The following is a 25,360-nucleotide window of genomic DNA, read 5'->3' as shown; positions in this document are numbered from 1 at the left end:
GGCATCACTCCAGGAGTTTAGACAAAACTCTGATGCAAGGAGATGGCAGAACTCCACCAAAGTCTTGGCCAGACACTTCTTTCTGATCTGTTGGCTTACACACATCAGTGACCATAGCCGAATGATTTATTTCCTTAGAAACAATAAGAGACTTCGTGTCAACAAATTAAAACTGATTACTTAACTTGAACCTATCACGATTCTTGGTTGCAAAAAGCAGAGACCACTTCAGGTTAACTTAGAAAATGACACTGGTCCTGGGGCTGCCACCAGAAACACTGGTCACCCTCTTAGTTTCCTGACTCTCTGCCCTGCCCTGATCATAACTCTTCATTGTTCCAGATTCCTCCCATGTTAGCAGCAACATAGAGGGTGATTAGGGGTGGGGGAGGATGGATATATGTGTATGCCTGTATATGCAGAAACAGATCTGGAAGAATACACACAAAATTGGATAATATTCATTTCTCTTGGGAAGAACTGGGTGTTGGGAAGACAGGTAGATGGGAGATTTCTCACAATAGAAAATTTTGTATTTTTTGAATTTTTATCTATGGGAATACATAAACTATTCTTTTTTTTTTTTTTTTTTTTGAGACAGCAAGAGAGTCAGGGAGAGGGATAGATGGATAAACAGACAGGAATGGAGAGAGATGAGAAGCATCAATTATCAGTTTTTCATTGTGACACCTTAGTTGTTCATTGATTGCTTTCTCATATATACCTTGACCGTGGGCATTCAGCAGACCGAGTAACTCCTTGCTTGAGCCAGCGACCTTGGGTTCAAGCTGGTGAGCTTTGCTCAAATCAGATGAGCCTGTGCTCAAACTGATGACCTTGGGGTCTCGAACCTGGGTCCTCCGCATCCCAGTCCGACGCTCTATCCTCTGTGCCACCTCCTGGTCAGGCTATCTTTAATGATAATAACTACCAGTTATTGAATGTTTACAAGGTACTAAGAACTTTACATATTAATGCATTAACTGTTCACAGCACTATTATGAATTAAGGATTTTACTACTCATCTCAGTGAGAAAACCTGAGACCCACAGGTGCGTAGCTAGTGGCAGAGTTGGAATTTGAATCCAGGTATGTATAACTCCAAAATCAATCTGTATAAAAAAGTGAGTGGTAGAGCCTGGTGCAATAGACCGTCACCAATGACCTGTGGAATTGGGGTAGAGGTGTAGTTATTACCCGGGATTGAAAGAGCATCAAACATTATGTGTGGATTCAGTAAACAAATGTATATGCTATTTCTCTTATACATCAATTCAGTTCGATTCAGCAAATAATAATCTCTCTTTTGGTGCCACGCAGTGTTCTGGGTGTTGGGGAGACATTAGTGTACAAAAAAACTAAAATCCCTGTCCTTGTGGAAATAATTCATTAAAATCATACTCAAATGATATTTTTTGTCATTGTGCATTTTACCAATTAAATGAAACTAAAAACATAACTTTTATCATATGAAGGCTATGAAAAAACTGTGCTATTTAAAATAAATCATACTGAGCCTATTTGGAAACCACTGACACTATTTAAATGATGACAAAGACATGATCCATTAGATGAGAAAGGGATTTTGTGTGCACTCAAACCCAACCTGGGACTGACAATATATGGGTCATAGAGGACATATTGGGCAATCTGCCTGGGTTAATTCCACTCGTACATCACACAGCTCTGGGAAAATGCAAATGACTGTGAATCAGGATTATAATTTCATTGATGATAATGATGAGGAACCTCAGGGGCACAACTGGAGACAGGGAGGTGTATTACTTTATTTCTTGTTTACCCTTTGACTCTGGGACTCTCTAAGGTTCCTTCTCAAGATCTTCAAGAGGAGCGATCGATCCGTTTGTGCAAAGCAGGTGAGGTCACATTTGACCTATAACCTCAGTCCTTCAGGATCCCCGGGGAAGAGGCACTCATTCATTCACTTACTGCTAGTCAAGGACTGTATGTACAACTTTCGGTTTTTTAACCGAAAGATCCATATTCCAAGAAATTGTCAGTAAGGTAGCTTTTGGTCTTTCCCATCCTTAAGCCTCCCCGGACCCTCGCTTCAACTCAGAAGCAGGTTACCATCGGTAATCCTTCCAGGTCCTCGCAAGGATATCTCACCAAAGGGCAGGAAGGAGTATTATCCCCTCTACTTGCCAGATGAAGAAAACGAGGTGCAGACGGGCCGAGGGCCACGGGAAGTTCCGCACGGCTCTTCGCACATGCCTCACCGTTTCCTCATTCATTCTGCCACTTCATCTCTTGAGTCTGATTTCTTTCCCTTCCCGCATCCCCCAAATAAATTACAAACGAGTGCGGTCCCTGAAAGACTACATTTCCCACAATGCTCCGCGCCGATCAGCCTAGCCTGGGGCTTTTCCTAGGCTGCCGTTGTAATTAATGTAGACTCAGACGCACGTTTCCGGCGGAGATCCGAGTTGTTTTCTACTTCTCCTATAAGTCACCTATTTTTTCTTGTCCACCTGCGATACCTAAGCTTCCGCAAAGAGGCCTTTGCGGAGGGCAATTAATTCAGGCGACTGCTCTGGCCACCCACTTCGTCCCCAAGCCTCGGCCTCTGCCAGGGCCCGGGGGCCTGGGAGTGTCATTGGTGCTTGACCGCGGCCCTTGCCGCTCCCGCTGCTGCCGCCACCATGGCCTCCGGTAGCAGTGGTCTCGCCGCCGCCCGCCTGCTGTCGCGCTCCTTCCTCTGTGAGTTCGGCCGAGACTGCCCTCCAGCTCTGCGAGCTCCCGGCCCCGCCGGCCCCGGTGTCCTGGTGCCGACCGCGGCCGGGCCCTCCGGGGCGGGACCTTGGCGGGGGCCCGGGAGCCGCGAGAATCCGGCCCCAAGTCGGGGACCCTCTGGGTGGAAGGAGCTCTGCTGGCTGTGTGGGGCGGCCCCTAGACTGGCCTAGGACTTGGGAGGGTGAGAGTCTGGATTTAGAGGTAGGGAAAGTATGTCTTGTAGGAAGTTGGGGGATCAGGCTGTGCTTCGCATAGAAACGTCCTGCATTTCTACTTTTCTGATTCCCCTTAATGTAGACCGTGGGGTCAGCAAAGAGAAGTGGGTGCGGATCCCAGGGTCATCACAGCCCAGAAGACCTCTAGGAGCTCAGGGTTGGCTGGAACCTTAAACAATTTATTGGCAGTGTCAGCGCCAGGTGGTGTGAACCCTCCGTTCCTGAAAACTTAATACCCAAGGTTCCTACTGTTTAAAGAACGCTGACTGTTGAAAATTATTGCCGTATTCAAAGTCTGAGTTTTTAGGTAGGTTGTGCAGGAAGAGACTTTGGAATCAGCCACATCAGCGTTTGAAGTCTGGCTGGACCCTTACAGTCTGTGTAATCCTGGGCGCTTTTAAATGTTTCTCAATTTCTGTTTCAAATCCCATGAAAATAATACCATGTTTTAAGGAATCTGCGCCATCATTATTTGTAAGATGCACCATTGTTTTGTCTACTATTAACAGTGGAAATTGCTAATTAAAATTGTGACACACCATCGGTTGCCAAATGCATCCTGATTTAAGATATGTTAAAAAGTGAAAAAATGTGCATCCTAGAAAGGATGACGACATACGGAGTGAATCTGGGTTCATTGTGCTGAATAAATGAAACAATTTATATAAAGCACCTGGGATGAAGGAGACTCTAAAATAAGAGTTTTCTTCTCTTCTGCTTTGGTCCCAATTTTTCTCGTACTGAATATCGGAGGAGACAATTTCTTAAGATTTCATTCCAAACGTGCAGAGATGGATGTGTGCTCAAAAGCTACACTTAGATACTAGTTCACTTGAGGACAAAAGTCAGGCATAACTTTGGCAAGTAGGAAAAAGTTGGGTTTCTTTGGGAAAGTTTTCTGGAGATTCTTATTGTATAATTTAAAGGATAATCGAAGGTGTTGTAGGCAGAAGGCAAAAAGAAATTAGTTATAGCGATATCTTTCTCTCCTGGGGTCTTTGCTCTTCTGAGTTTATGAAAAATCCTAGCCTGCTGTCTTAGTCACAAGAGAGTCTAGAGAAGAAAGGAATAATGTCTATAAGATCAGGATCCTTAATTTACCCATAGCAATATTTAGCAATCCTCCCATGTACTCTCAGGACTGTGAGCCCTTAAGAGATCATCTAGTTTAGCTTTCTGTTGCTGGAGTGGTCTTGAGTGATCCTTGTCATGTGACCAGGCTGTTAAGGGTCTGAGAGGTCTCAAATCTAAACCAAATTATCTCCTATATTAGAGGAGTTCAGACTACAGTTTTTAAAGTATACAAACCTCTAAATCCCCCATACTTTCTCTTTCTCATGCCACCTTTCTAAGCCCGTTTTTGCTCCCGTTAGAAAAACAGTACCCACAGCAGTACCACCTTGCAAACTTTTTTTTTAAAGGTGGTCACAAATTAGGCTCTGAGGCTAGTAATAAAATAGAAATGCTAGGGAATTTTGTTCTCTTTATTCTTTTAAGTGTTAATTGATGGTACATTTTCTACTGAAGGTCGTAATTGTTGCAGTATTATTTGAGTCAGGAAAAAAGATCTCAGGCCTTGGCTAGTAGCTGCACTGGTTAGAGCATCATCCCAATACACCAAGTTTCCAGGTTCAGTTCCCGATTAGGGCACATTCAAGAATCAACCAATGAATGCATTAATAAGTGGAACAACAAATCGATGCTCCCCCCCAAAAAAAACCCCAGTCAATAAAATAATTAAAAGATCCCAAACACAGATATCTTCCAGAACTCTGTTGGGTGCAGCCTGGAATGTTTAGAAATTCCTGAGTGAAAAAACAAATAAACAAAATAGTTTATAGCTTTGCAGAAAAGGGAGATAATCTGGTTGAAGACAAAGAGAAAATAAAATGAAAAATAAGGAAAACTTTCCAGGAGAAAGTTTTAAGGTTTTTATAAGCACCTTTGATGCTGAATAAAGGTTTTCAAGACATATAAAACAATGTAGATCATTTTAAACATAAGCCTAGGAGTTGGATCTTTTAGAAGAAATAGGAAGAAGAGCCAGTATTTTTTTTTTTTTTTTACCAGAGCCAGTATTTTTAACCTCAGGATTATGGTGTTCTAAGGTCGGAGAATGAACCTTACACTTTCATGCCTTTGTTTGGCAAATGAGGTAATAAATCCAATATGCTGCTTGGCCAATATCAGAGTGGGTACTGGAATGCAGTTTGTAGACTCTGCACTGTTCTTCCCACTAATACATGTTGTATGATACTATAAGCCAGTGGTCCCCAACCTTTTTTGGGCCACGGACCGGCCTTTCGGGTGGGACGGATAAATGTATCACGTGACCGAGACAAGCGTCAAGAGAGAGTCTTAGATGGATGTAACGGAATCTGGTCATTTTTAAAAAATAAAACATCTTTCAGACTTAAATATAAATAAAACGGAAATAATTCCGTTTTATTATTCTTTCTCTGCGGACTGGTACCAAATGGCCCACGGATTGGTACCAGTCCACGACCTGGGGGTTGGGGATCACTGCTATAAGCTGCCTTTATTGAATCTCTGATTTATTTATTTTTTGGCAGTCTTAGTTGAGAAGGTGACTGACTACCCTACTCGAAGGTGCTGCCTGCCTTTTCCATGTGTTTGCTAAGTTGTGTGGCCTGTTTTGGGAATCGGGAAAACATTTAGAGGTGTAGTTGGGAAAAGGGGACCCTCAATAGTGATGTTTCTGATACCAGTATCGATTGCCATGGCATCTAGGAACCAAGTCTTTATTCCACAACTATAAGATTGATCTAAATGCACCAGTGTAGTCGTGAACAAGTGATTTGGTTTTCTCACATCAAAATTTACTTGTATGTGTGCGTATATACATATATAGACATGGATTAGTATATTTACATGTAAACATACAAGATATGCATGAAGACATGTAAAAATTTTGGTTGGACTTATTTTAAAATGTGAATTATGTGTGCTTTCTTTTTAGAAAGTGAGATACTTTTGTGCTCTCGTAGCATGTAAATCCAATTTGGGGAGTATACCAGGCACTTTACTACCCAGTTTATAGGCATCATCTCATAGCAACATTCATGGCATCCTTGTGGGCAGCTGTTATTCCATTTACAGATGGGAAGACTGAGGCTAAGGGAGATCAAAAGACCTTCCCTCAAGTCACATGGTTGGTGAACAGCTGAGCATACACATAGAATCAAGTTTGTCTGATTCCTGAGATTGTATTCTCAGCCACTTCTGGGACTCAGTCCCAAGATCAGGCTGGCCAGTTTCTAAGAAACTGAAGAGAAGGCAGCTCCACCACTGTCCCTGGATGTGGCCCAAGCTGTGGCAGCTATAGCCTTCGTCACTGGAAAATCCTTCCTGATGGCCAGTCGCCAGCCTTCCTGCTGCCTTGATGTTTAGTTTAAAATGTTCATTTTCTTAATATTCATAACGCCAGGTATCTCCTCATATTTAATTTATAATTTTTCTGTCATCAGTTGCCTTTCTTGTTTATGGCCTTTATTCATTGTCCTGGTGGGTTTTTTTGTCTCTTTTTGCTGGTGCTTTCAGTTGCTAATGTTAATTTCTTGACTGTTAAGATGTTATGAAAACACTCTCTTAGTCTGTCACTGCCTTAATTCTGCCTGTGGTATGTTTTGCTCTAAGCTCTTTCTTTTCTCCGGTAGTGAAATAGTCCATTTGTATTACATTACTGCTTCTTGTTTTTATTTGGTTTATTTAGTTATTTATTTTTACTTAAACAGTTTTATTTTTAATTTATTGTGTTGACATGGTTTTTTAAATTTATTTATTTATTTATTTATTATTTTTTACCGGCACAGAGAGTGAGTCAGAGAGAGGGATAGATAGGGACAGACAGACAGGAACGGAGAGAGATGAGAAGCATCAATCATTAGTTTTTCATTGCGCATTGCAACACCTTAGTTGTTCGTTGATTGCTTTCTCATATGTGCCTTGACCACGGGCCTTCAGCAGACCGAGTAACCCCTTGCTGGAGCCAGCGACCTTGCGTTCAAGCTGGTGGGCTTTTCCTCAAACCAGATGAGTCCGCACTCAAGCTGACAACCTCGGGGTCTCGAACCTGGGTCCTCTGCATCCCAGTCCGATGCTCGATCTACTGCGCCACCGCCTGGTCAGGCTGTTGACATGGTTTTAAGTGTCCCAATCAATATAATACCCTCTACACACCACATCGTGCCCCCTATGCCCATGCAAAGTCTCTTTCCACCCTCATTTCACTCCATTTGCTGCCCCTCCCCCTGCTTCCACCCTGCCCCTTTCCCTTTGGCTGCTGCTGCACTGTTTTCTGTATCTATGTTATGTATATATAATTTGGCCAATGTCTTCACTTTTATTCCTGTCCTCTCCTCCTCTGTCCCTCTGATAGCTGTCCATCTGTTCCCTGTGACCCTGCCCCTGTTTTTCTATTGTTCCTCAGTTTATTTTGTTCATTAGATTCCACATGTAAGTGAGATCATATGGTATTTGTCTTTCTCTGTCTGGTTTATTTTTTATTTGCTTTAAAAGAAAAAGTTAGCATGGAATTTGAACTGTATTGGTATAGCTTGGAGGACAGCTAGCATTTAGGGCTGGGCTTCTGTGTAATCTTTATACGGATTTTAGGGAAATTCGGATTTCTGTGATCTTTGATGTACAAAACTATATGTATTCCCCCCACCCTTTCCTGACGAGTGGGATGTGAGATCGACATTTTCCAAATCATACAAAAAGAGGTGGAACTTAAGACATTTTGCTTGATATAAGTGTTTTTTTTATAGACCCTGCCTCTTGTCCTGAAATTCACACATTTTCTGTGCACCCACTTATTACTGATTTAGTAACAGTACACGTTCAATATGCGCACTAGTTGTTACATGTGCCATGGTGGCGTAGAGTGGCAGGAGACCGAGCGTTGGCCCTAGCTGGAGCACGTGTCACCGGAAGCTGTCAGAGAAGCGGAAGTTAATGTGAGAAGAAGTGGAACGGGCAGCTGGCCGTCAGGTCCTCTTCACAGCCCAGGCAGCTGGGAGAGTGTGGGTGGTGGGAAGGGCCAGGGCAGATTCATCCTCTGGTATGGGTGAGGTTCTAGGATGGAAAGAGCATTGAGGCGATTATGGAATACTGTCGTGGCTTGCTGGTGCCTCAAGGTTTTTCTCAGGGATTCAGAGGCCATTTGATTGCTAGTGTTTTTCACTCAGTTAACCTATATGTTCTAGAGCAGTGTCCCAGAAAAGGAGGGATGTAATGGTCAGCGATTCCTTATTTAGGACCTCCTGTGACTAGTTGTCTTAAGTGCAGGTGCACGTATCAGTTTGGATGGTATGGGCCAGGAGTAGGGCAGAGGTGAAGAGAGTTTTTAGTTCCTGAGAGATTGTAGCCACGGGCAGAAACACAAACTACTTTTCTTAGGAGGTGGGAGGTCAAGTATTAGATTTTAGGAGTGAACTGCTGTAGCTTGGGGCTCAATGTGAAGGTAGCTCCAATGAGGAATCTTTCCTTAACCCTACCCTCTCTAGCACTCTCTCCCCACTCTCCCTGACCCCCCCCCCCCCCACACACACACAGATACACAGATTTACTTGGGTTAGGGGAGTTATCTACTCCAGATGTCCAGGGCCTCGTCCTGGGACAATGCTTTTCACACTGTGCAGTATGACCCACTTTATGTCAGCTCAGACAGGCTGTGGGTTTTTGAGGGCCAGTACTCGCTTGTTCAGCTCTTAATCCTTGTCACTTGGCATTGTGGCTTGGCATAGGTGCTTCCAAATAAATGAATGATCATAACAATCCCAGGAACTGGGATAGGATATGTGCTTGATTTTTCTAGCATCCTCTCATTTTAGTACCAACGATACCTTGTCTGGCATCATCCAGGTTTCTTGTCAGGACAGAGTATGGTCAGAAATTTCATTTCCTTATTTGTGAATGTGTATTTTGGGATTGGCTGAAAGGTCATAGTCTGTTAGCTCTAGCTTACCTGAAACTAGGTCTGATGAGTCTGCCGTTACAGGAGATGAAGAGATCACATGTGTACCCACATACCTACACACGCATACGATAGATCTCCCAAGATCCCCTTCAGAATGTCAAGGTCATTGCACAGGGTGAGCGGTACCAAGGGGCTGGAAGACTGTGCGGTGAGCTGCTGTTCATCGCGTTTTCAGTGCAGTTTTCCTGAGCATCAGAAATCTGGTGTGAAGGGGTTTCTGAAAAATAGAACAGTGTTGTTTTTGTTTGTTTCTTGAATGTGTCTTATTTAAAAAGTGACATTTATAGTTGTCATGATCACAAGATAGCTCCCTGTATTAGAGGAATTTTTTTTGTCACTACAAGCAGTTGATGGTCCAGCATAAGTTTAGAAAAATTATAATTTGTCATATTTGCTTTACTTTTTAGTGCAACAGAATGGAATTCGGCATTGTTCCTATACAGCTTCCAGGAAACATCTCTATGTTGATAAAAACACTAAGGTTATTTGCCAGGGATTCACTGGGAAACAGGTATGTGTTTCAAGATTTTATAAAAAGATGTATTCTAGAGATGCAAAAATTTTTTAATTTCTATTTTTTTAATATAACAGGAATTGTAATACATGATTGCTGAAGAATAGTGATACTGTACAGCAGTGGAATTTCTTAGAAGGAAGTTAGTTACTGTACGCAGCCTGTAAGGTGAAAATTGTGTTTAAACATACTTTGAAAATTCCTCCTGAGAATTATATTATGTGGAAAACCCTCATATTCTCTTTCAGCAAGTGTAACACCACTGGTTTTCCTGGGGCATGGGAACAGATCACGGCTTCCTTAATCAAACACTAGGTGAAGGAGACGGCTGTGTTAGGCCTTGTACAAAAAAATACTCTGTTACACATGGCTCTGCCTTTAGTGTGGGGACATGCTCAAGCCCAGGAGGCTCATGGGGTCTGAGACAGGCTGAGCCAGCGGCACATTGGCTTTTCCCATCATCTGCGCTCTGTGCAGTGGTCTTGGAGGAGACTAACGGGAAGAATTGCCAGAAGCATTTTAATTTGTATTTATATGTAGTTTGTATAAATCTAATTTATTTATATTTATTCTCTCTCCCTGACCCCTGCCTGCGTTATAGAATTTGCATAAGTTTAAGTAAATCTGCAGTGTGATTCCATAATAAAATGCAACGGAAGAATCTCCTTTCCCTCTTTGCTGCCATTCTTCTCTCTTGGAATTCCTTCTGTTCACCCTGACATGTATCCTTCCAGATATTTTTCTTGCTCATACAAACATATGTATACATATATAATGTGCATTTTACAGCTTATTCTACAACATATACAGTATTGTATATATACATTGTATATATGCATATAAACATGTACATATATGTAAAACACATTGTACACTATATAATATACATCATACAAATGTCTATAAAATAGCTTATCCAAAGTAAAATAGGGTGTCATAGTTTCTGTGTATTAAAAATTTCAATGGCTACTGCTAAGTTGCCCTTTAAAACATTTATACAGCCTGACCAGGCTGTGGCTCAGTGGATAGAGCGTCGGACTGGGATGCGGAAGGACCCAGGTTCGAGACTCTGAGGTTGCCAGCTTGAGCGCGGGCTCATCTGGCTTGAGCAAAAAGCTCACCAGCTTGGACCCAAGGTCACTGGCTTGAGCAAGGGGTTAGTTACTCAGTCTGCTAAAGGCTTGCGGTCAAGGCACATATGAGAAAGCAATCAATGAACAACTTAGGTGTTGCAATGAGAAACTGATGATTGATGCTTCTTATTTCTCTCCATTCCTGTCTGTCCCTATCTATCCTTCTCTCTGACTTTCTCTCTGTCCCTGTAAAAAAATAAAAACAACAAACAAAAAAAACCCATTTGTACAAATTTGTAGTTCCACCATAGTAGATGCACAGATTCCTTTTAATGAGGAAATATTACCAAGTCAATTAGATGATAACCATGTGTCATAATTGAAAGTATCCCTCTCTTTATTACTAAAGGAGAAGTGGCATGATATAAGCAGTTAATGATTTTTTTTTTGTAATTTAAAAGTTACTGATTTTTCCATAAGTAAAGAATTATCATGTCCATTCTGCAGTATTTTGGTAATCTAGAGCAGGAGTTGGCAAACTTCTCCTGTAAAGGGCCAGATAGATTGTAAACATCTTAGGCTTAGTGGGTTGTGCCGCTCTGTTATAGCTACTCAGTAGCATTGCAGCAGCAAAAGCCACCTAGACAATATGGCAGTGAATGGGCAAGGTTGCATGTCAGTGTTAAAACTTAATTTACAAAACCAGTGGCAGGTCAGTCCTTCAGGCTATAGCTTACTAGCTCCTGATCTAGAGTATGATACCGAAATATCCAATTTCTGTAGTAATTGCTTATAATTACATAGTCCTTTTTGTTTAAAAAATGAATTTGGTTAGGAGGTTGTTGTCAAGTATCCTTATGCTTTTTGGCTTGTTTCTGAAATACCTGGGCACAAAAATATGAATTGCAGTAGACTTTCTTATTTCCTGTTTCTCTACTATCTTAAAAAAAGCCATTATTAACCAAAAAAGACACACTGACAAAACCTTGGAAATTATTATTATTATTTTTGTGACAGAGACAGAGAGAGGGACAGATAGGGACAGACAGGCAGAAAGGGAGTGAGATGGGAAGAATCAGTTTTTCGTTGTGGCTCCTTGATCTCCTTAGTTGTGCATTGTTTGCTTTTTCATATGTGCCTTGACCAGGGGGCTACAGCAGAGTGAGTGACTCCTTGCTCAAGCCAGCGACCTTGGGCTTCAAGCCGGTGACCTTGAGGTCAAGCCAGCAACCATGAGATCATGTCTATGATCCCATGCTCAAGCCAGTGACCCTGCGCTCAAGCTGGTGAGCCCATGTTCAAGGCAAATGAACCCACGCTCAAGCGGCGACCTTGGGGTTTCTAACCTGGGTCTTCCCTGTCCCAGTCCAATGCTCTGTCCACTGCACCACTACCTGGTCAGGCTGGAAATGATCTTTATAGGTAAAATTTGTTTATTTATTTTGATAGCCATATATTTTATGAGTGTCACAAAAAGTATAACATAAATACATTATAAAGAAAGTTGATGCTCATCTAAGATTTGAAGTACACTTGATCATCCTGTGCCAATGAAAATCATATTCAGTTTCTTTTTGATTATTTACTAATTTTTTAGCATATAACCAGATATTTTGTTAACCAGATTCCCCCGTAAGTTTATTATGTATAATTTTGTTTTTCTGTTTGCTAAACTTTATATGATTTTATGACATTAACCTCTGACCTTTTTTTTAAAAGAACTGTTGCCATGGTGTAAGCACTATTTGGAACTGTCTCTAATTAGATGATGGTTAGCCTAAATGTTGGTTTGTCTTTCAGTTTCCTGCCATTGTGTTGTTTCTCACTGATCTCACTGAGTTAGATTTCTTGGTTGAGATTCTGATATTATAGGTAATGATGAGGTCTGAAATTTAGATCTTATCTTCGTAGAAAATCTGCATTTTATCTCATTAGCTGTTTTTTTTATTTCAGAGTGGATTCCAACAGTGCAGATTTCCAATGATGGAATTTTTTTTTTTTCATTTTTCCGAAGCTGGAAACAAGGAGGCAGTCAGACAGACTCCCGCATACGCCCGACCGGGATCCACCCGGCATGCCCACCAGGGGGCGATGCTTTGCCCCTCTGGGGTGTCGCTCTGTTGCGTCCAGAGACATTCTAGCGCCTGAGGCAGAGGCCACAGAGCCATCCCCAGCGCCCGGGCCATCTTTGCTCCAATGGTGCCTCGCTGCGGGAGGGGAAGAGAGAGACAGAGAGGAAGGAGAGGGGGAGGGGTGGAGAAGCAAATGGGTGCCTCTCCTGTGTGCCCTGGCCGGGAATCGAACCCGGGACTCCTGCACGCTGAGCCGACGCTCTACCGCTGAGCCAACCGGCCAGGGCCTCCAATGATGGAATTTTTTATACTGCCTTATATGGCTGCTAAAATTATTCTGGTTCTTAACTATGCACTAGCTAGTGATAATGGGAAAACTAAGGAAAATAAGCTTAATAACAGGAAATATTCCTGTGTAGCACTACATTGGGAGTAAAAAATTGGGTCATTTGATGTTATCCAGCAGTGCAGACTAGGGCAGTGCTTCTCAAACAATCTAGAAGGAAAGACCAGTTTGGGTGTTTGTTTTTACTTGCCAGTCTAATGCAGATCAATACTTTTGCAAAATAGAAGAAAAATCGTAACAGCATAATATTGCTATAAAAATTTGTAAACGTTCTCACTTTTTTAAATGAGATTTTTCTTTTCCTACCGTCCTCCCTCCCTCCCTCCCTCCCTCCCTCCCTCCCTCCCTTCTTCCCTTCTTCCTTCCTTCTTTTCTCCCCTCCCTCCTTTTCTCCCTTCCTTCCTTTTCTTCCTGTCTTCCTTGTTTTCTTTTTTGTTTGTTTCTGTCACCACAGACCAGCAAGGGTTTGTATACATTGAATAGCAGAGCTTTGAAGAGAGGGCTATGGTTCTTTCCAAAATTCCATCACTTACCTTAGACAAGTCAGTTCATGTGCTTGGGGCTAAGTTTCCTGGTTTGAAAAATGCAGAAGTTGAATTAGGAGATTCCTGAGTTCCTCTTAAGGCACTAAATTTTATGCCATTAATAGAATTTGAGTAGTTGGGTCAGTATATTTAGGTCCTTGTGGAATGACCACGTAGACCCAAAGAATTTTCAATAAGTACTTACTGAGAGCGTACTGTATATAATGTGTTGACTGCTGTCTATTAGGTGCCATCTTGCATTGAGCGAAGTAGACAGAAATCACTGCCTTCATGGAATTTACATTTTAGTTGCAGAAGAGAGAAACACATCAACAAAATTAATGAGCAAGTTATATGATACAGTGAGTGAGTTAGAAAGTATAAATGCTATGGAAAAAATAAACCAGAGAAAGGAGGAATGTGTATACGTTTGTGGAGTCAGTGGTGGTTGGGATGGGAAAAGGGAGGACTTTATATCATGTGGTCAGGGGAAGCCTGACCTCTGAGTCCACCTGAGTGAGATGTGGGAATGAACCACGGGGTTATGTAGGAGCAGTGCCATGGTGGGGAGGAGAGCGTGGTGCTTGCCTCTACCGAGTGGAGGCTGGGGATGCTGCAAAGGGGACAGCGAGACCGTGAGGCGGGGATGTGCCTGGTGGGTGTGGAAGCTGCAGGCCACCGTGATGGGAGTGCAGTGAGCAATGGGAGAACAGTGAATGAGGTCAGGTAGGTCAGGGGTTCTGAGATGGGGAGGCAGGTTGGACACTGACTTGCAGGCCAGTGTAAGGAGTTTGGCTTTTACTGTGAATGAGATGGAAAACCACTGGAAGGTTTGAGTAGAGGAGTGACATGATCTTCCTTATGTTTTAACACAACCTCTGGCTGCTGTGTTGAGAATAGATTGAAAGGGAGTAAGGGCAAAATTCTGTCCAGAGTTGATGGTGACTTAGACCAAGGTAGAAGCCATAGAAAGGGTGAGATGTCAGTTTTATTTCGAAGATAGGGCAATGCGATTACTAATGTATCTGATGTGAAATGTAAGAGAAAGAGAAGAATCAAGGATGACTTCAGTATTTTTGGTTTGAACGCCCTTTAGGAGTGGAGCTGTCACTAACTGAGATGAGTCGACTGTGGAGGGGTGTGAACAGGAACTCTGTTTTGGGCACTGTGCCTTTGAGATGCCTACTAGTGCTCCAAATGGAGATGTTAGATAGGCAGTTGACAGTGTGAGTCTAGAATTTGAGGCAAAGGTCTGGGCTAGATTATGTGTATGTGTGTGGGTTGCCTGTGTGTGAATGGGAGGGGGTAGCCATATGGATATTTATTGCCATTATAAGGGGTCAGATCATATTTAGGGGCACACATGTAGATAAAAGAGAGAAGTCTAAGGAGAGAGAGAAAGAGAAGAGGGAACCCTGGGGAGATAGAGCCCCAGAAGCGTAGTGAAAAAGAATCAGTTACTCCCTGGAGACATTTTTGGTTGTCACAGTTGATTGCAGTGGGGAAGAGGGTGTGGTACTGGCATCCACTGAGTAGAGGCCAGGCATGCTGCTAAACAGGCAAAGACGGCCTCCCATAACACAGAATCAGTGTGTCAAAAATGTCCACAGGGCTGAGGTTGGAAATGGAGTGTATGGTGTATGGACAGGGAAACAGGATGTTGTCTGGACTCCGTAAAGGGCTCACTTATGGTTAGTCATCAGTAATTTAAAGTGCGATCAGTTAGCATGGTTTTCTTTTTTCTCTGGCTACTGTCTGGCTTCCAGAGTACCATCTTAGAGTAGATGGAGAATTGGATTTAATGAAAGTTGTGACTTAGCTGGATGTGTAAGTTGAAATGAGAGAGAGCCAAGGTTGCTGTGTGAATGGGACTGACTGTAGATTTTAAATTGAGTGAAGAGGGGTATGAGGACATCAGGAGCTGAGGAATACAGAAAACGGTATGCTTAGTAAATACGAGGGTGTTTCTCAGCCAAATTTGAAAATGGAATAAAAAGAGGATTCCCCAGTGTTTTCTTTCTTTTTAAAATTTACAAACAGCTATTTTAGCTTTGCAGAGGCTTGTTTTCCTTCATGGTTTAAAGCTGTGTTTAGTAAGTTGATGAGAGTGCTGGATATATGTTACTGTTAATACTCTGAGAAGTAGTTCACTTGTTTCTTTTCCTTTTCCAAGTTACTGAAGATTATTGCCTTTAGGTTCCCAGCTTGCCTTTTCTCAGGAGTCTTGTACTTTTTCTCCCCAGGGCACCTTCCATAGCCAGCAGGCATTGGACTATGGCACCAAAGTTGTTGGAGGAACCACTCCAGGGAAAGGAGGCAAGACGCATCTGGGCTTACCAGTCTTCAATACTGTAAAGGAGGTAAGTGATGCTACCTGAGTGTGGCAGGAAAAGAAAAGCAGAGAAGAGTGAGCATACTTTGGGTAGAGATCTTAATTGTGTCCCGTTTGGGAGAGTCACTTGCCATTTTAAAATCCGTGACCTAGACAAATACAGAAAAGATGAGAGAATTTATCAGCAGAAAGCCCCCACTCCAGGAAATACTAAAGGGGGTTTTCCAACCAGATTCAAAGAACAAAAGAAAACAAAACCACAAGTAACAGCTCCACCAAGAACACAGTAAAACCAAACTTAAACTGTGACAACAAAAGAAAAAAAGGGGAGAGGATGGAGATTAACAGTAGCAAAGGACGATGAAGTGCAGAAATACTCATAAGATAGGGTACTACAATGAATATGGTAGGTACCCTTTTCATTACTTAATGGTAACCACCCTTGAAAAAAACACCACAAAAACACTTGACTTAAAAAAGGTAGCAACAGAGGAAAGAAGAATGTAATACAAACAAACAAAAACAAATGATAGAAAAACAAAAGAGAAGAATCAAACAAGATACAAAACTAACAGAAAGCAATTTATAAAATGGCAATAGGGAACCCACAAGTGTCAATAATTACACTAAATGTAAATGGATTAAACTTACCAATAAAAAGACACAGAGTAGCAGAATGGATTAAAAAAGAAAATCCAACTATATGCTGCCTACAAGAAACACATCTAAGCAACAAGGATAAAAACAAATTCAAAGTGAAAGGCTGGAAAACAATACTCCAAGCAAACAACACCCAAAAAAAGCAGGTGTAGCAATACTCATATCTAATAATGCTGACTACAAGACAGAAAAAGTACTCAGAGACAAAAATGGTCATTTCATAATGATTAAGGGGAATTTGAATCAAGAAGACATAACAATCCTTAATATATATGCACCAAACCAAGGAGCACCAAAATATATAAGACAGCTACTTATTGACCTTAAAACAAAAACTAACAAAAATACAATCATACTTGGAGACCTCAGTACACCACTGACGGCTCTAGATCGGTCATCCAAACAGAGAATCAATAAAGATATAGTGGCCTTAAACAAAATACTAGAACACCTGGATATGATAGACATCTATAGGACACTTCATCCCAAAGCGACAGAGTATACATTTTTCTCTAGTGTACATGGAACATTCTCAAGAATTGACCATATGTTGGGCCACAAAGACAATATCAGCAAATTTAGAAAAATTGAAATTGTACCAAGCATATTCTCTGATCATAAAGCCTTGAAACTAGAATTCAACTGCAAAAAAGAGGGGGAAAAACCCACAAAAATGTGGAAACTAAACAACATACTTCTAAAAAATGAATGGGTCAAAGAAGAAATAAGCGCAGAGATCAAAAGATATATACAGACAAATGAAAATGAAAATACGATATATCAGAATCTCTGGGATGCAGCAAAAGCAGTAATAAGAGGAAAGTTCATATCACTTCAGGCCTATATGAACAAACAAGAGAGAGCCGAAGTAAACCACTTAACTTCACACCTTAAGGAACTAGAAAAAGAAGAACAAAGACAACCCAAAACCAGCCAAAGAAAGGAGATAATAAAAATCAGAGCAGAAATAAATGAAATAGAGAACAGAAAAACTATAGAAAAAATCAATAAAACAAGGAGCTGGTTCTTTGAAAAGATCAACAAAATTGACAAACCCTTGGCAAGACTCACCAAGGAAAAAAGGCACAGGACTCAAATAAATAAAATCCAAAATGAAAGAGGAGAGATCACCACAGACATCATTGATATACAAAGAATTATTGTAGAATACTATGAAAAACTATATGCCACCAAATACAACAATCTAGAAGAAATGGATAAATTCCTAGAACAATACAACCTTCCTAGACTGAGTCATGAAGAAGCAGAAAGCCTAAACAGACCAATCAGCAGGGAGGAAATAGAAAAAACTATTAAAAACCTCCCCAAAAATAAAAGTCCAGGCCCAGACGGTTATACTAATGCAAACATTCAAAGAAGACTTGGTTCCTATTCTACACAAAATCTTCCAAAAAATTGAAGAAGAAGCAATACTTCCAAACACATTTTATGAGGCCAACATAACCCTCATACCAAAACCTGGCAAGGATGGCACAAAGAAAGAAAACTACAGACCAATATCTCTAATGAATACAGATGCTAAAATACTAAACAAAATACTGGCAAACCGAATACAACAACATATTAAAAAAATAATACATCATGATCAAGTGGGATTCATCCCAGAATCTCAAGGATGGTTCAACATACGTAAAACGGTTAACATAATACACCATATCAACAAAACAAAGAACAAAAACCACATGATCTTATCAATAGATGCAGAAAAGGCTTTTGATAAAATACAACACAATTTTATGTTCAAGACTCTCAACAAAATGGGTATAGAAGGAAAATATCTCAACATGATAAAGGCCATATATGATAAACCATCAGTCAACATCATATTAAATGACATAAAACTGAGGACTTTCCACCTTAAATCAGGAACAAGACAGGGTTGTCCACTCTCTCCACTCTTATTTAATGTGGTTCTAGAAGTTCTGGCCAGAGCAATCAGACAAGACAAAGAAATAAAAGGCATCCATATCGGAAAAGAAGAAGTAAAGGTATCACTTTTTGCTGATGATATGATCCTATACATCGAAAACCCGAAGGACTCCACAAAAAGATTATTAGAAACAATAAACCAATACAGTAAGGTCGCAGGATACAAAATTAACATACAAAAGTCCATAGCCTTTCTATATGCCAACAATGAAATATTAGAAAACGAACTCAAAAAAATAATCCCCTTCACGATTGCAACAACAACAAAAAAAATACCTAGGAATAAACATAACAAAGAATGTAAAGGACCTATATAACGAAAACTACAAGGCATTATTAAGAGAAATAGAAAAAGACACAATGAGATGGAAAAATATTCCTTGTTCTTGGATAGGAAGAATAAATATAATTAAAATGGCCATATTACCCAAAGCAATATATAAATTTAATGCAATTCCCATCAAAATTCCTATGACATTTTTTAAAGAAATGGAACAAAAAATCATCAGATATTTATGGAACTCTAAAAAACCCCAAATAGCCAAAGCAATCCTAAGGAAAAAGAATGAAGCTGGGGGCATTACAATACCTGACTTTAAACTATATTATAGGGCCACGATAATCAAAACAGCATGGTATTGGCAGAAAAATAGACACTCAGACCAATGGAACAGAATAGAAAGCCCAGAAATAAAACCACATATATATGGTCAAATAATCTTTGACAAAGGGGCCAACAACACACAATGGAGAAAAGAAAGCCTCTTCAACAAATGGTGTTGGGAAAACTGGAAAGCCACATGCAAAAGAATGAAATTCGACTACAGCTTGTCCCCGTGTACTAAAATTAATTCAAAATGGATCAAAGACCTAAATATAAGACCTGAAACAATAAAGTACATAGAAGAAGACATAGGTACTAAACTCATGGACCTGGGTTTTAAAGAACATTTTATGAATTTGACTCCAATGGCAAGAGAAGTGAAGGCAAAGATAAATGAATGGGACTACATCAGACTAAAAAGTTATTGCTCAGCAAGAGAAACTGATATCAAAATAAACAGACAGCCAACTAAATGGGAAATGATATTTTCAAACAACAGCTCAGATAAGGGCCTAATATCCAAAATTTACAAAGAACTCATAAAACTCAACAACAAACAAACAAACAATCCAATAAAAAATGGGAAGAGGACATGAACAGACACTTCTCCCAGGAAGAAATACAAATGGCCAACAGATATATGAAAAGATGCTCAGCTTCATTAGTTATTAGAGAAATGCAAATCAAAACTACAATGAGATACCACCTCACCCGTTAGATTAGCTATTATCAACAAGACGGGTAATAGCAAATGTTGGAGAGGCTGTGGAGAAAAGGGAACTCTCATCCACTGTTGGTGGGACTGTAAAGTAGTACAACCATTATGGAGGAAAGTATGGTGGTTCCTCAAAAAACTGCAAATAGAACTACCTTATGACCCAGCAATCCCTCTACTGGGTATATACCCCCAAACCTCAGAAACATTGATATGTAAAGACACATGTAGCCCCATGTTCATTGCAGCACTGTTCACAGTGGCCAAGACATGGAAACAACCAAAAAGCCCTTCAATAGAAGACTGGATAAAGAAGATGTGGCACATATACACTATGGAATACTACTCAGCCATAAGAAATGATGACATCAGATCATTTACAGCAAAATGGTGGGATCTTGATAACATTATACGGAGTGAAATAAGTAAATCAGAAAAAAACAAGAACTACATGATTCCATACATTGGTGGAACATAAAAATGAGACTAAGAGACATGGACAAGAGTGTGGTGGTTACCAGGGGTGGGGGGAGGGAAGACATAGGAGGGAGGGAGGGAGAGAGTTAGGGGGAGGGGGAGGGGCACAGAGAACTAGATAGAGGGTGACGGAGGACAATCTGACTATGGGCGAGGGGTATGCAACATAATTTAATGACAAGATAACCTAGACATGTTTTCTTTGAATATATGTACCCTGATTTATTAATGTCATCCCATTAACATTAATAAAAATTTATTAAAAAAACAAATTCGTGACCTAGAGAGTTTAAATCACAGTGAAAGCCACCAGTTTCACTTTAGTCACACGTGCTCAGGATGTCTTCTCCACAGCTCGTGTCACATGGTGGGCACCCATCACCTCTCAGGGAGGAAGTGCTGTGGCTTGCCTTCTAGCTGGCTTGTTACTCTGGCTATCCTTTCTTCCAAGGTGTTCGTAGTGCACAGGTCAGTCCCTCCCTGACTCTTTCTGAGCATGCACTTTCTGCCAGGCACTGTGCTAGGTACTTCTTGTACGTTGCCTCATCCAGGCCTTGCTACAGCCGGCTGAGGCAGGTGCTGTTATTTCCATTTTAAAGACAAGTATATCACGAGTGCGGACAGCTGACGGGTCTAGCCCTTTGTCTTGCAGCTGGTAAGTGGCTGGTTTAACATGGCTCAGAGTAAGTAGTGTGGTGTTTCTGTGTGAAAAACTGAGCTGTCGACTCAGATTGACAAATCACAGATTTCTAGTCTTTTCCCCAAATTGCTGATTTGTTAAAATGGTTTTTAAACTTTAATTCTTCGGCCTGACCAGGCGGTGGCACAATGGATAGAGCTTCAGACTGGGATGCGGAAGGACCCAGGTTCGAGACCTTGAGTTCGCCAGCTCAAGCACCGGCTCATCTGGTTTGAGCTAAAGCTCACCAGCTTGGACCCAAGGTTGCTGGCTTGAGCAAGGGGTTACTCCGGTCTGCTGAAGGCCCGCGGTCAAGGCACATATGAGAAAGCAATCAATGAACAACTAAGGTGTCACAAAGCACAACGAAAAACTAATGATTGATGCTTCTCATCTCTCCATTCCTGTCTGTCTGTCCCTGTCTATCCCTTTCTCTGACTCTCTGTCTCTGTTAAAAATAAATAAATAAAAATTAAAAAAAAAAAACAAAAACAAAACTTTAATTCTTCGTTAATTCAGATGATATAAAGGTATGTAAAGTTAAATTTCATAGTGTTTTCCACATCTCAGTTTTTGCCTTTATAGAGAGCTAATTTAAGCCATGTGTTATTTCTTTGTACACTTACATAAATAGATACAAAAATAATAGTATTTTAAAGGAAATGGGGAGTTGAGGGGGAGGTAGGAGAGGGTATAAGGGGCATAAGTGGTGATGGAAGAAGACTTGACTTGGGGTGGTGAGTACACAATACAATATACAGATGATGTATTATACAGAATTGTATTCCTGAAACCTATATAGTTTTATTAACCAGTGTCACCCCAATAAATTAAAAAAATAATAAAGCAAATGGTAGTACAAATTCTTGACTATTTAATTTTTTTTTTTACAGAGACAGTCAGAGAGAGGTACAGATAGGGACAGACAGACAGGAAGGGAGAGAGATGAGAAGCGTCAGTTCTTCATTGTGGCACCTTAGTTGTTCATTGATTGCTTTCTCATATGTGCCTTGACCAGGAAGCTACAGCAAAGCAAGTGACCCCTTGCTCAAGCCAGCGACCTTGGGCTTCAAGCCAGCGGACCTTTGGGCTCAAGCCAGCGACCATGGGGTCATGTCTATGATCCCATACTCAAGCCACTGACCCCACGCTCAAACTGGTGAGCCCATGCTCAAGCTGGATGAGCCTGCACTCAAGCTGGCAACCTTGGAGTTTTGAACCTGGGTCCTCCGTGTTCCAGTCTGATGCTCTATCCACTGTGCCACTGCCTAGTCTGCTTGACTATTTAATTTAAAAAATAACTGTATAGGAAATAAACTAAGTACTCTAGAATGATAAAATATTAATGATAAGAAATATATACCACCCTCCCTTTCTTTTAGGGCATGTTTTAAGTATTGTATTTTTTAAAGTACAAAGTTATAGACGATCTCTTTTCAGAATGCTAACCTCAAAATAAAGTTAATTTATGCTTTGAATCCTAAGATGTGAGAAAAAAACCAGTATCATTCAAATTTGAATTTTTCATTTTATTTTAAACTTAAAAATAAAGCATACTACATGTGTGTATACTCTAAGTGTATTGTATTTTAAAGAGTTAAAAAAAAGTTATAGGCCGTGGCCCATTGGCTCAGTGATAGAGCGTCGGCCCTGCATGTGGATATCCTGGGTTCGATTCCCGGTCAGGGCTCACAGGAGAAGCCACCATCTGCTTCTCCATCCTTCTCCTTTTTCCCCAACCCTCTCCCTCTCCCTCTCTCTTTCTCTCCTTTCCCCTTTCTCTTCTCCTCCCGCAGCCATGGTTTGGTTGGAGCAAGTTGGCCCCGGGCACTGAGGATGGCTCTATGGCCTTTCCTCAGATGCTAAGATAGCTCTGTTGCCTACCAATGGAACACTGGCCCCAGATGGGCAAAACATTGCCCCATAGTGGCTTGCCAGGTGGATCCTGGTTGGGGCTCATGTGGGAGTCTGTCTCTCTGCCTCCCTGCTTCTCACTTAAGAAAAAAATTATAAATTCTCTGATCAGTAGAATACCTTAAAGTACTTTTGCTTTAATTTTTTGTTTTTTTTTCCTCCCCTTAAATTCTATTATGGCCTCCTTCATGACCTCAAAATATAGAGAGGAGCTGTTTTCATAATTCCTCTAGGTAGTTTTGACTTTTGTCATGAGCCTTTTTTTTTTCTTTCTTTTAAAGGAAGTTTTTATTGGTAAGCAGTTTATTTATTATTCATCATGATACAAATAGATATGATGTTTAGACTATTCGTAAGTTTCACAGATACTCTTTATTTCTTGCTTGTTCAGTTCTTACAAGTAGCTTTCTGAATGAGTAGGATGGATACCTTCCATCTAGTAAATTCCAGCTTCTGACAGTGTATGTAGCCTTAAGAGCTAGAGAACTGTGGGATGTTTTTTGTTTTTTTGTTTGTTTTTGGTGACAGAGAAGAGAATCAGAGAGAGGGACAGATAGGGACAGAAAGACAGGAAGGGAGAGAGATGAGAAGCATCAGTTCTTCATTGTGGTGTGTTAGTTCATTGATTGCTTTCTCATATGTGCCTTGACCCAGGGGGCTACAGCAGAACAAGTGGCCCCTTGCTCAAGCCAGTGACCTTGGGCTCAAGCTGGTGAGCCTTGCTCAAACCAGATGAGCCTGTGCTCAAGCTGGCGACCTTGGGCTTTTAAAGCTGGGTCCTCCACATCCCAGTGCAGCCCTCTGTCCACTGCGCTACCGCCTGGTCAGGCTGTGGGATATATTTTTTATAAAATACCTAAGTCCTATGATCTGACTTCCAGCCTACTTTTTATTTCTTTTGTTCCTCTTTCTCTGTTACCACCTAGAACAGAGTTCTTTTTTTAACCCCTGGTATCATTTGTGGTTGATCTGTCAGCATCCTTTCACCATGTTCTGTCATTGTCAAGATATATATCTCTTCATTAGGGATGTATAAAAGAAAGTCTCTGGGAATGTAGAGAATCACTCTGCTCCCTTGTTGTACCTGTTTGTTCGGTAGCCTTTTTTTTTTTTTTTTTAAGCAAGAGAGACAGAGACAGAGAAACAGATAGGGACAGATAGGAAGGGAGAGAGAGAGAGATGAGAAGCATCAATTCTTTGTTGTGGCACCTTAGTTGTTCATTAATTGCTTCTCATACATTCCTTGACTGGAAGAGGAGCAGCACCAGTGACCCCTTGCTCAAGCTAGCAACCTTGGGCTCAAGCAAGCAACCTTGGGCTCAAGCCAGCGATCTTGGGCTTAAGCCAGTGACCTTGGGCTTCAGTCCAGCAACCATGGGGAGGTAGGTGGCCTGCTGTAACTGAAAAGAATGGACACTTTGGAATCAGGTAGACATAGGTTTGAATCTTGGCTGTGCCACTTCCTAGCTATATAACTGTGTCCAAGTTATTTACTATCTCTTGGCCTCAGCGTCTAAGCATGTAGGGTTGTGGTGAAGCCTTATCTGACACTAGTATAAAGTCCTCTCACAGAATAGGTGCTGATACTCTTGGAGACACAGAGATCGCTGATAATCTTCAAGAATCTTCCATTTTGGTGGAAGAGACATGGCCACATGTAGAAGTGGGAAGAAGGATACATGGTAAAACTGATGGTTTTTAAGAGCTTTGCATTGTGAGGGGTGATGTATTGTAGAGCATTCTGTGGCCACCTATACACGTGCTTTTTAGTTTATTTCTAATAAATGTGCTTTTAGAGTAAAAATTGTCAGCTAAAAAAACATTTTACTCTTGCTGTCTCTTATATTTATCAGGTATAACATATTTTTAAACAGATGTTTGAGTGTCAGTTCTGAGGCTCAGGGACTCAGTAACCCTTTTTCTCCCGAGGAGGCCAAGGGTCTTTGGTACTGAATAGGCGATACAGTGCCTGTAGCACCGTGAACATGAGGGGACACAAACACATATTCAGGCAGTGCCTTCAGGTTTACTGATATGCCATCTCTTGAGGGATGTCACAGAACCTTTAACTTCAGTGACATTCCCAAGGGGCAGAGAGGAGGCCCCGAAGACACGCTGTGTCTCCTAATTATGTCCTTTTATGACCCCAAGACATTATTAAAATCATGGTATTGAGTTCATTTTTCAATGTTTATAACTTAAACAATAATACAGTGCTTCTTGGTTTCAGGCTAAAGAACAGACAGGAGCAACAGCATCTGTCATTTATGTCCCTCCTCCTTTTGCTGCTGCTGCCATTGATGAAGCCGTAGAGGCGGAAATACCCTTGGTCGTGTGCATCACTGAAGGCATCCCACAGCAGGACATGGTCCGGGTCAAGCACAAGATACTGCGCCAGGGGAAGACAAGGCTGATCGGGCCAAACTGCCCCGGAGTCATCAACGTGAGTGTGAAAAAGAAAAGTAAGCTCAGATGTAGCCACTCACAGGCTGATTATCTTTGGATCAGTCCAACTGTGCTTGTGTATGTG

The 25,360-nt window shown here is 41.2% G+C and overlaps 1 protein-coding gene across 1 annotated transcript in view; it reads left to right on the top strand.

The window, feature by feature from the left end:
* Nucleotides 1–2,518: 2,518 nt before the first annotated feature.
* SUCLG1 (succinate-CoA ligase GDP/ADP-forming subunit alpha) overlaps nucleotides 2,519–25,360 on the top strand; it is a 41,948-nt gene continuing 19,106 nt past the window's right edge. The window contains exons 1-4 of the mRNA XM_066377890.1: nucleotides 2,519–2,721; nucleotides 9,378–9,481; nucleotides 15,743–15,859; nucleotides 25,061–25,273. Coding sequence (XP_066233987.1) covers nucleotides 2,664–2,721; nucleotides 9,378–9,481; nucleotides 15,743–15,859; nucleotides 25,061–25,273 — 492 coding nt within the window. The 5' untranslated portion in view covers nucleotides 2,519–2,663. The remainder of the gene's footprint in view (nucleotides 2,722–9,377; nucleotides 9,482–15,742; nucleotides 15,860–25,060; nucleotides 25,274–25,360) is intronic.

The sequence above is a fragment of the Saccopteryx leptura genome, chromosome 3 (genome assembly GCF_036850995.1).
Source record: "Saccopteryx leptura isolate mSacLep1 chromosome 3, mSacLep1_pri_phased_curated, whole genome shotgun sequence".
Taxonomy (NCBI): domain Eukaryota; kingdom Metazoa; phylum Chordata; class Mammalia; order Chiroptera; family Emballonuridae; genus Saccopteryx; species Saccopteryx leptura.
This window is presented reverse-complemented; position numbering and strand designations above follow the sequence as displayed.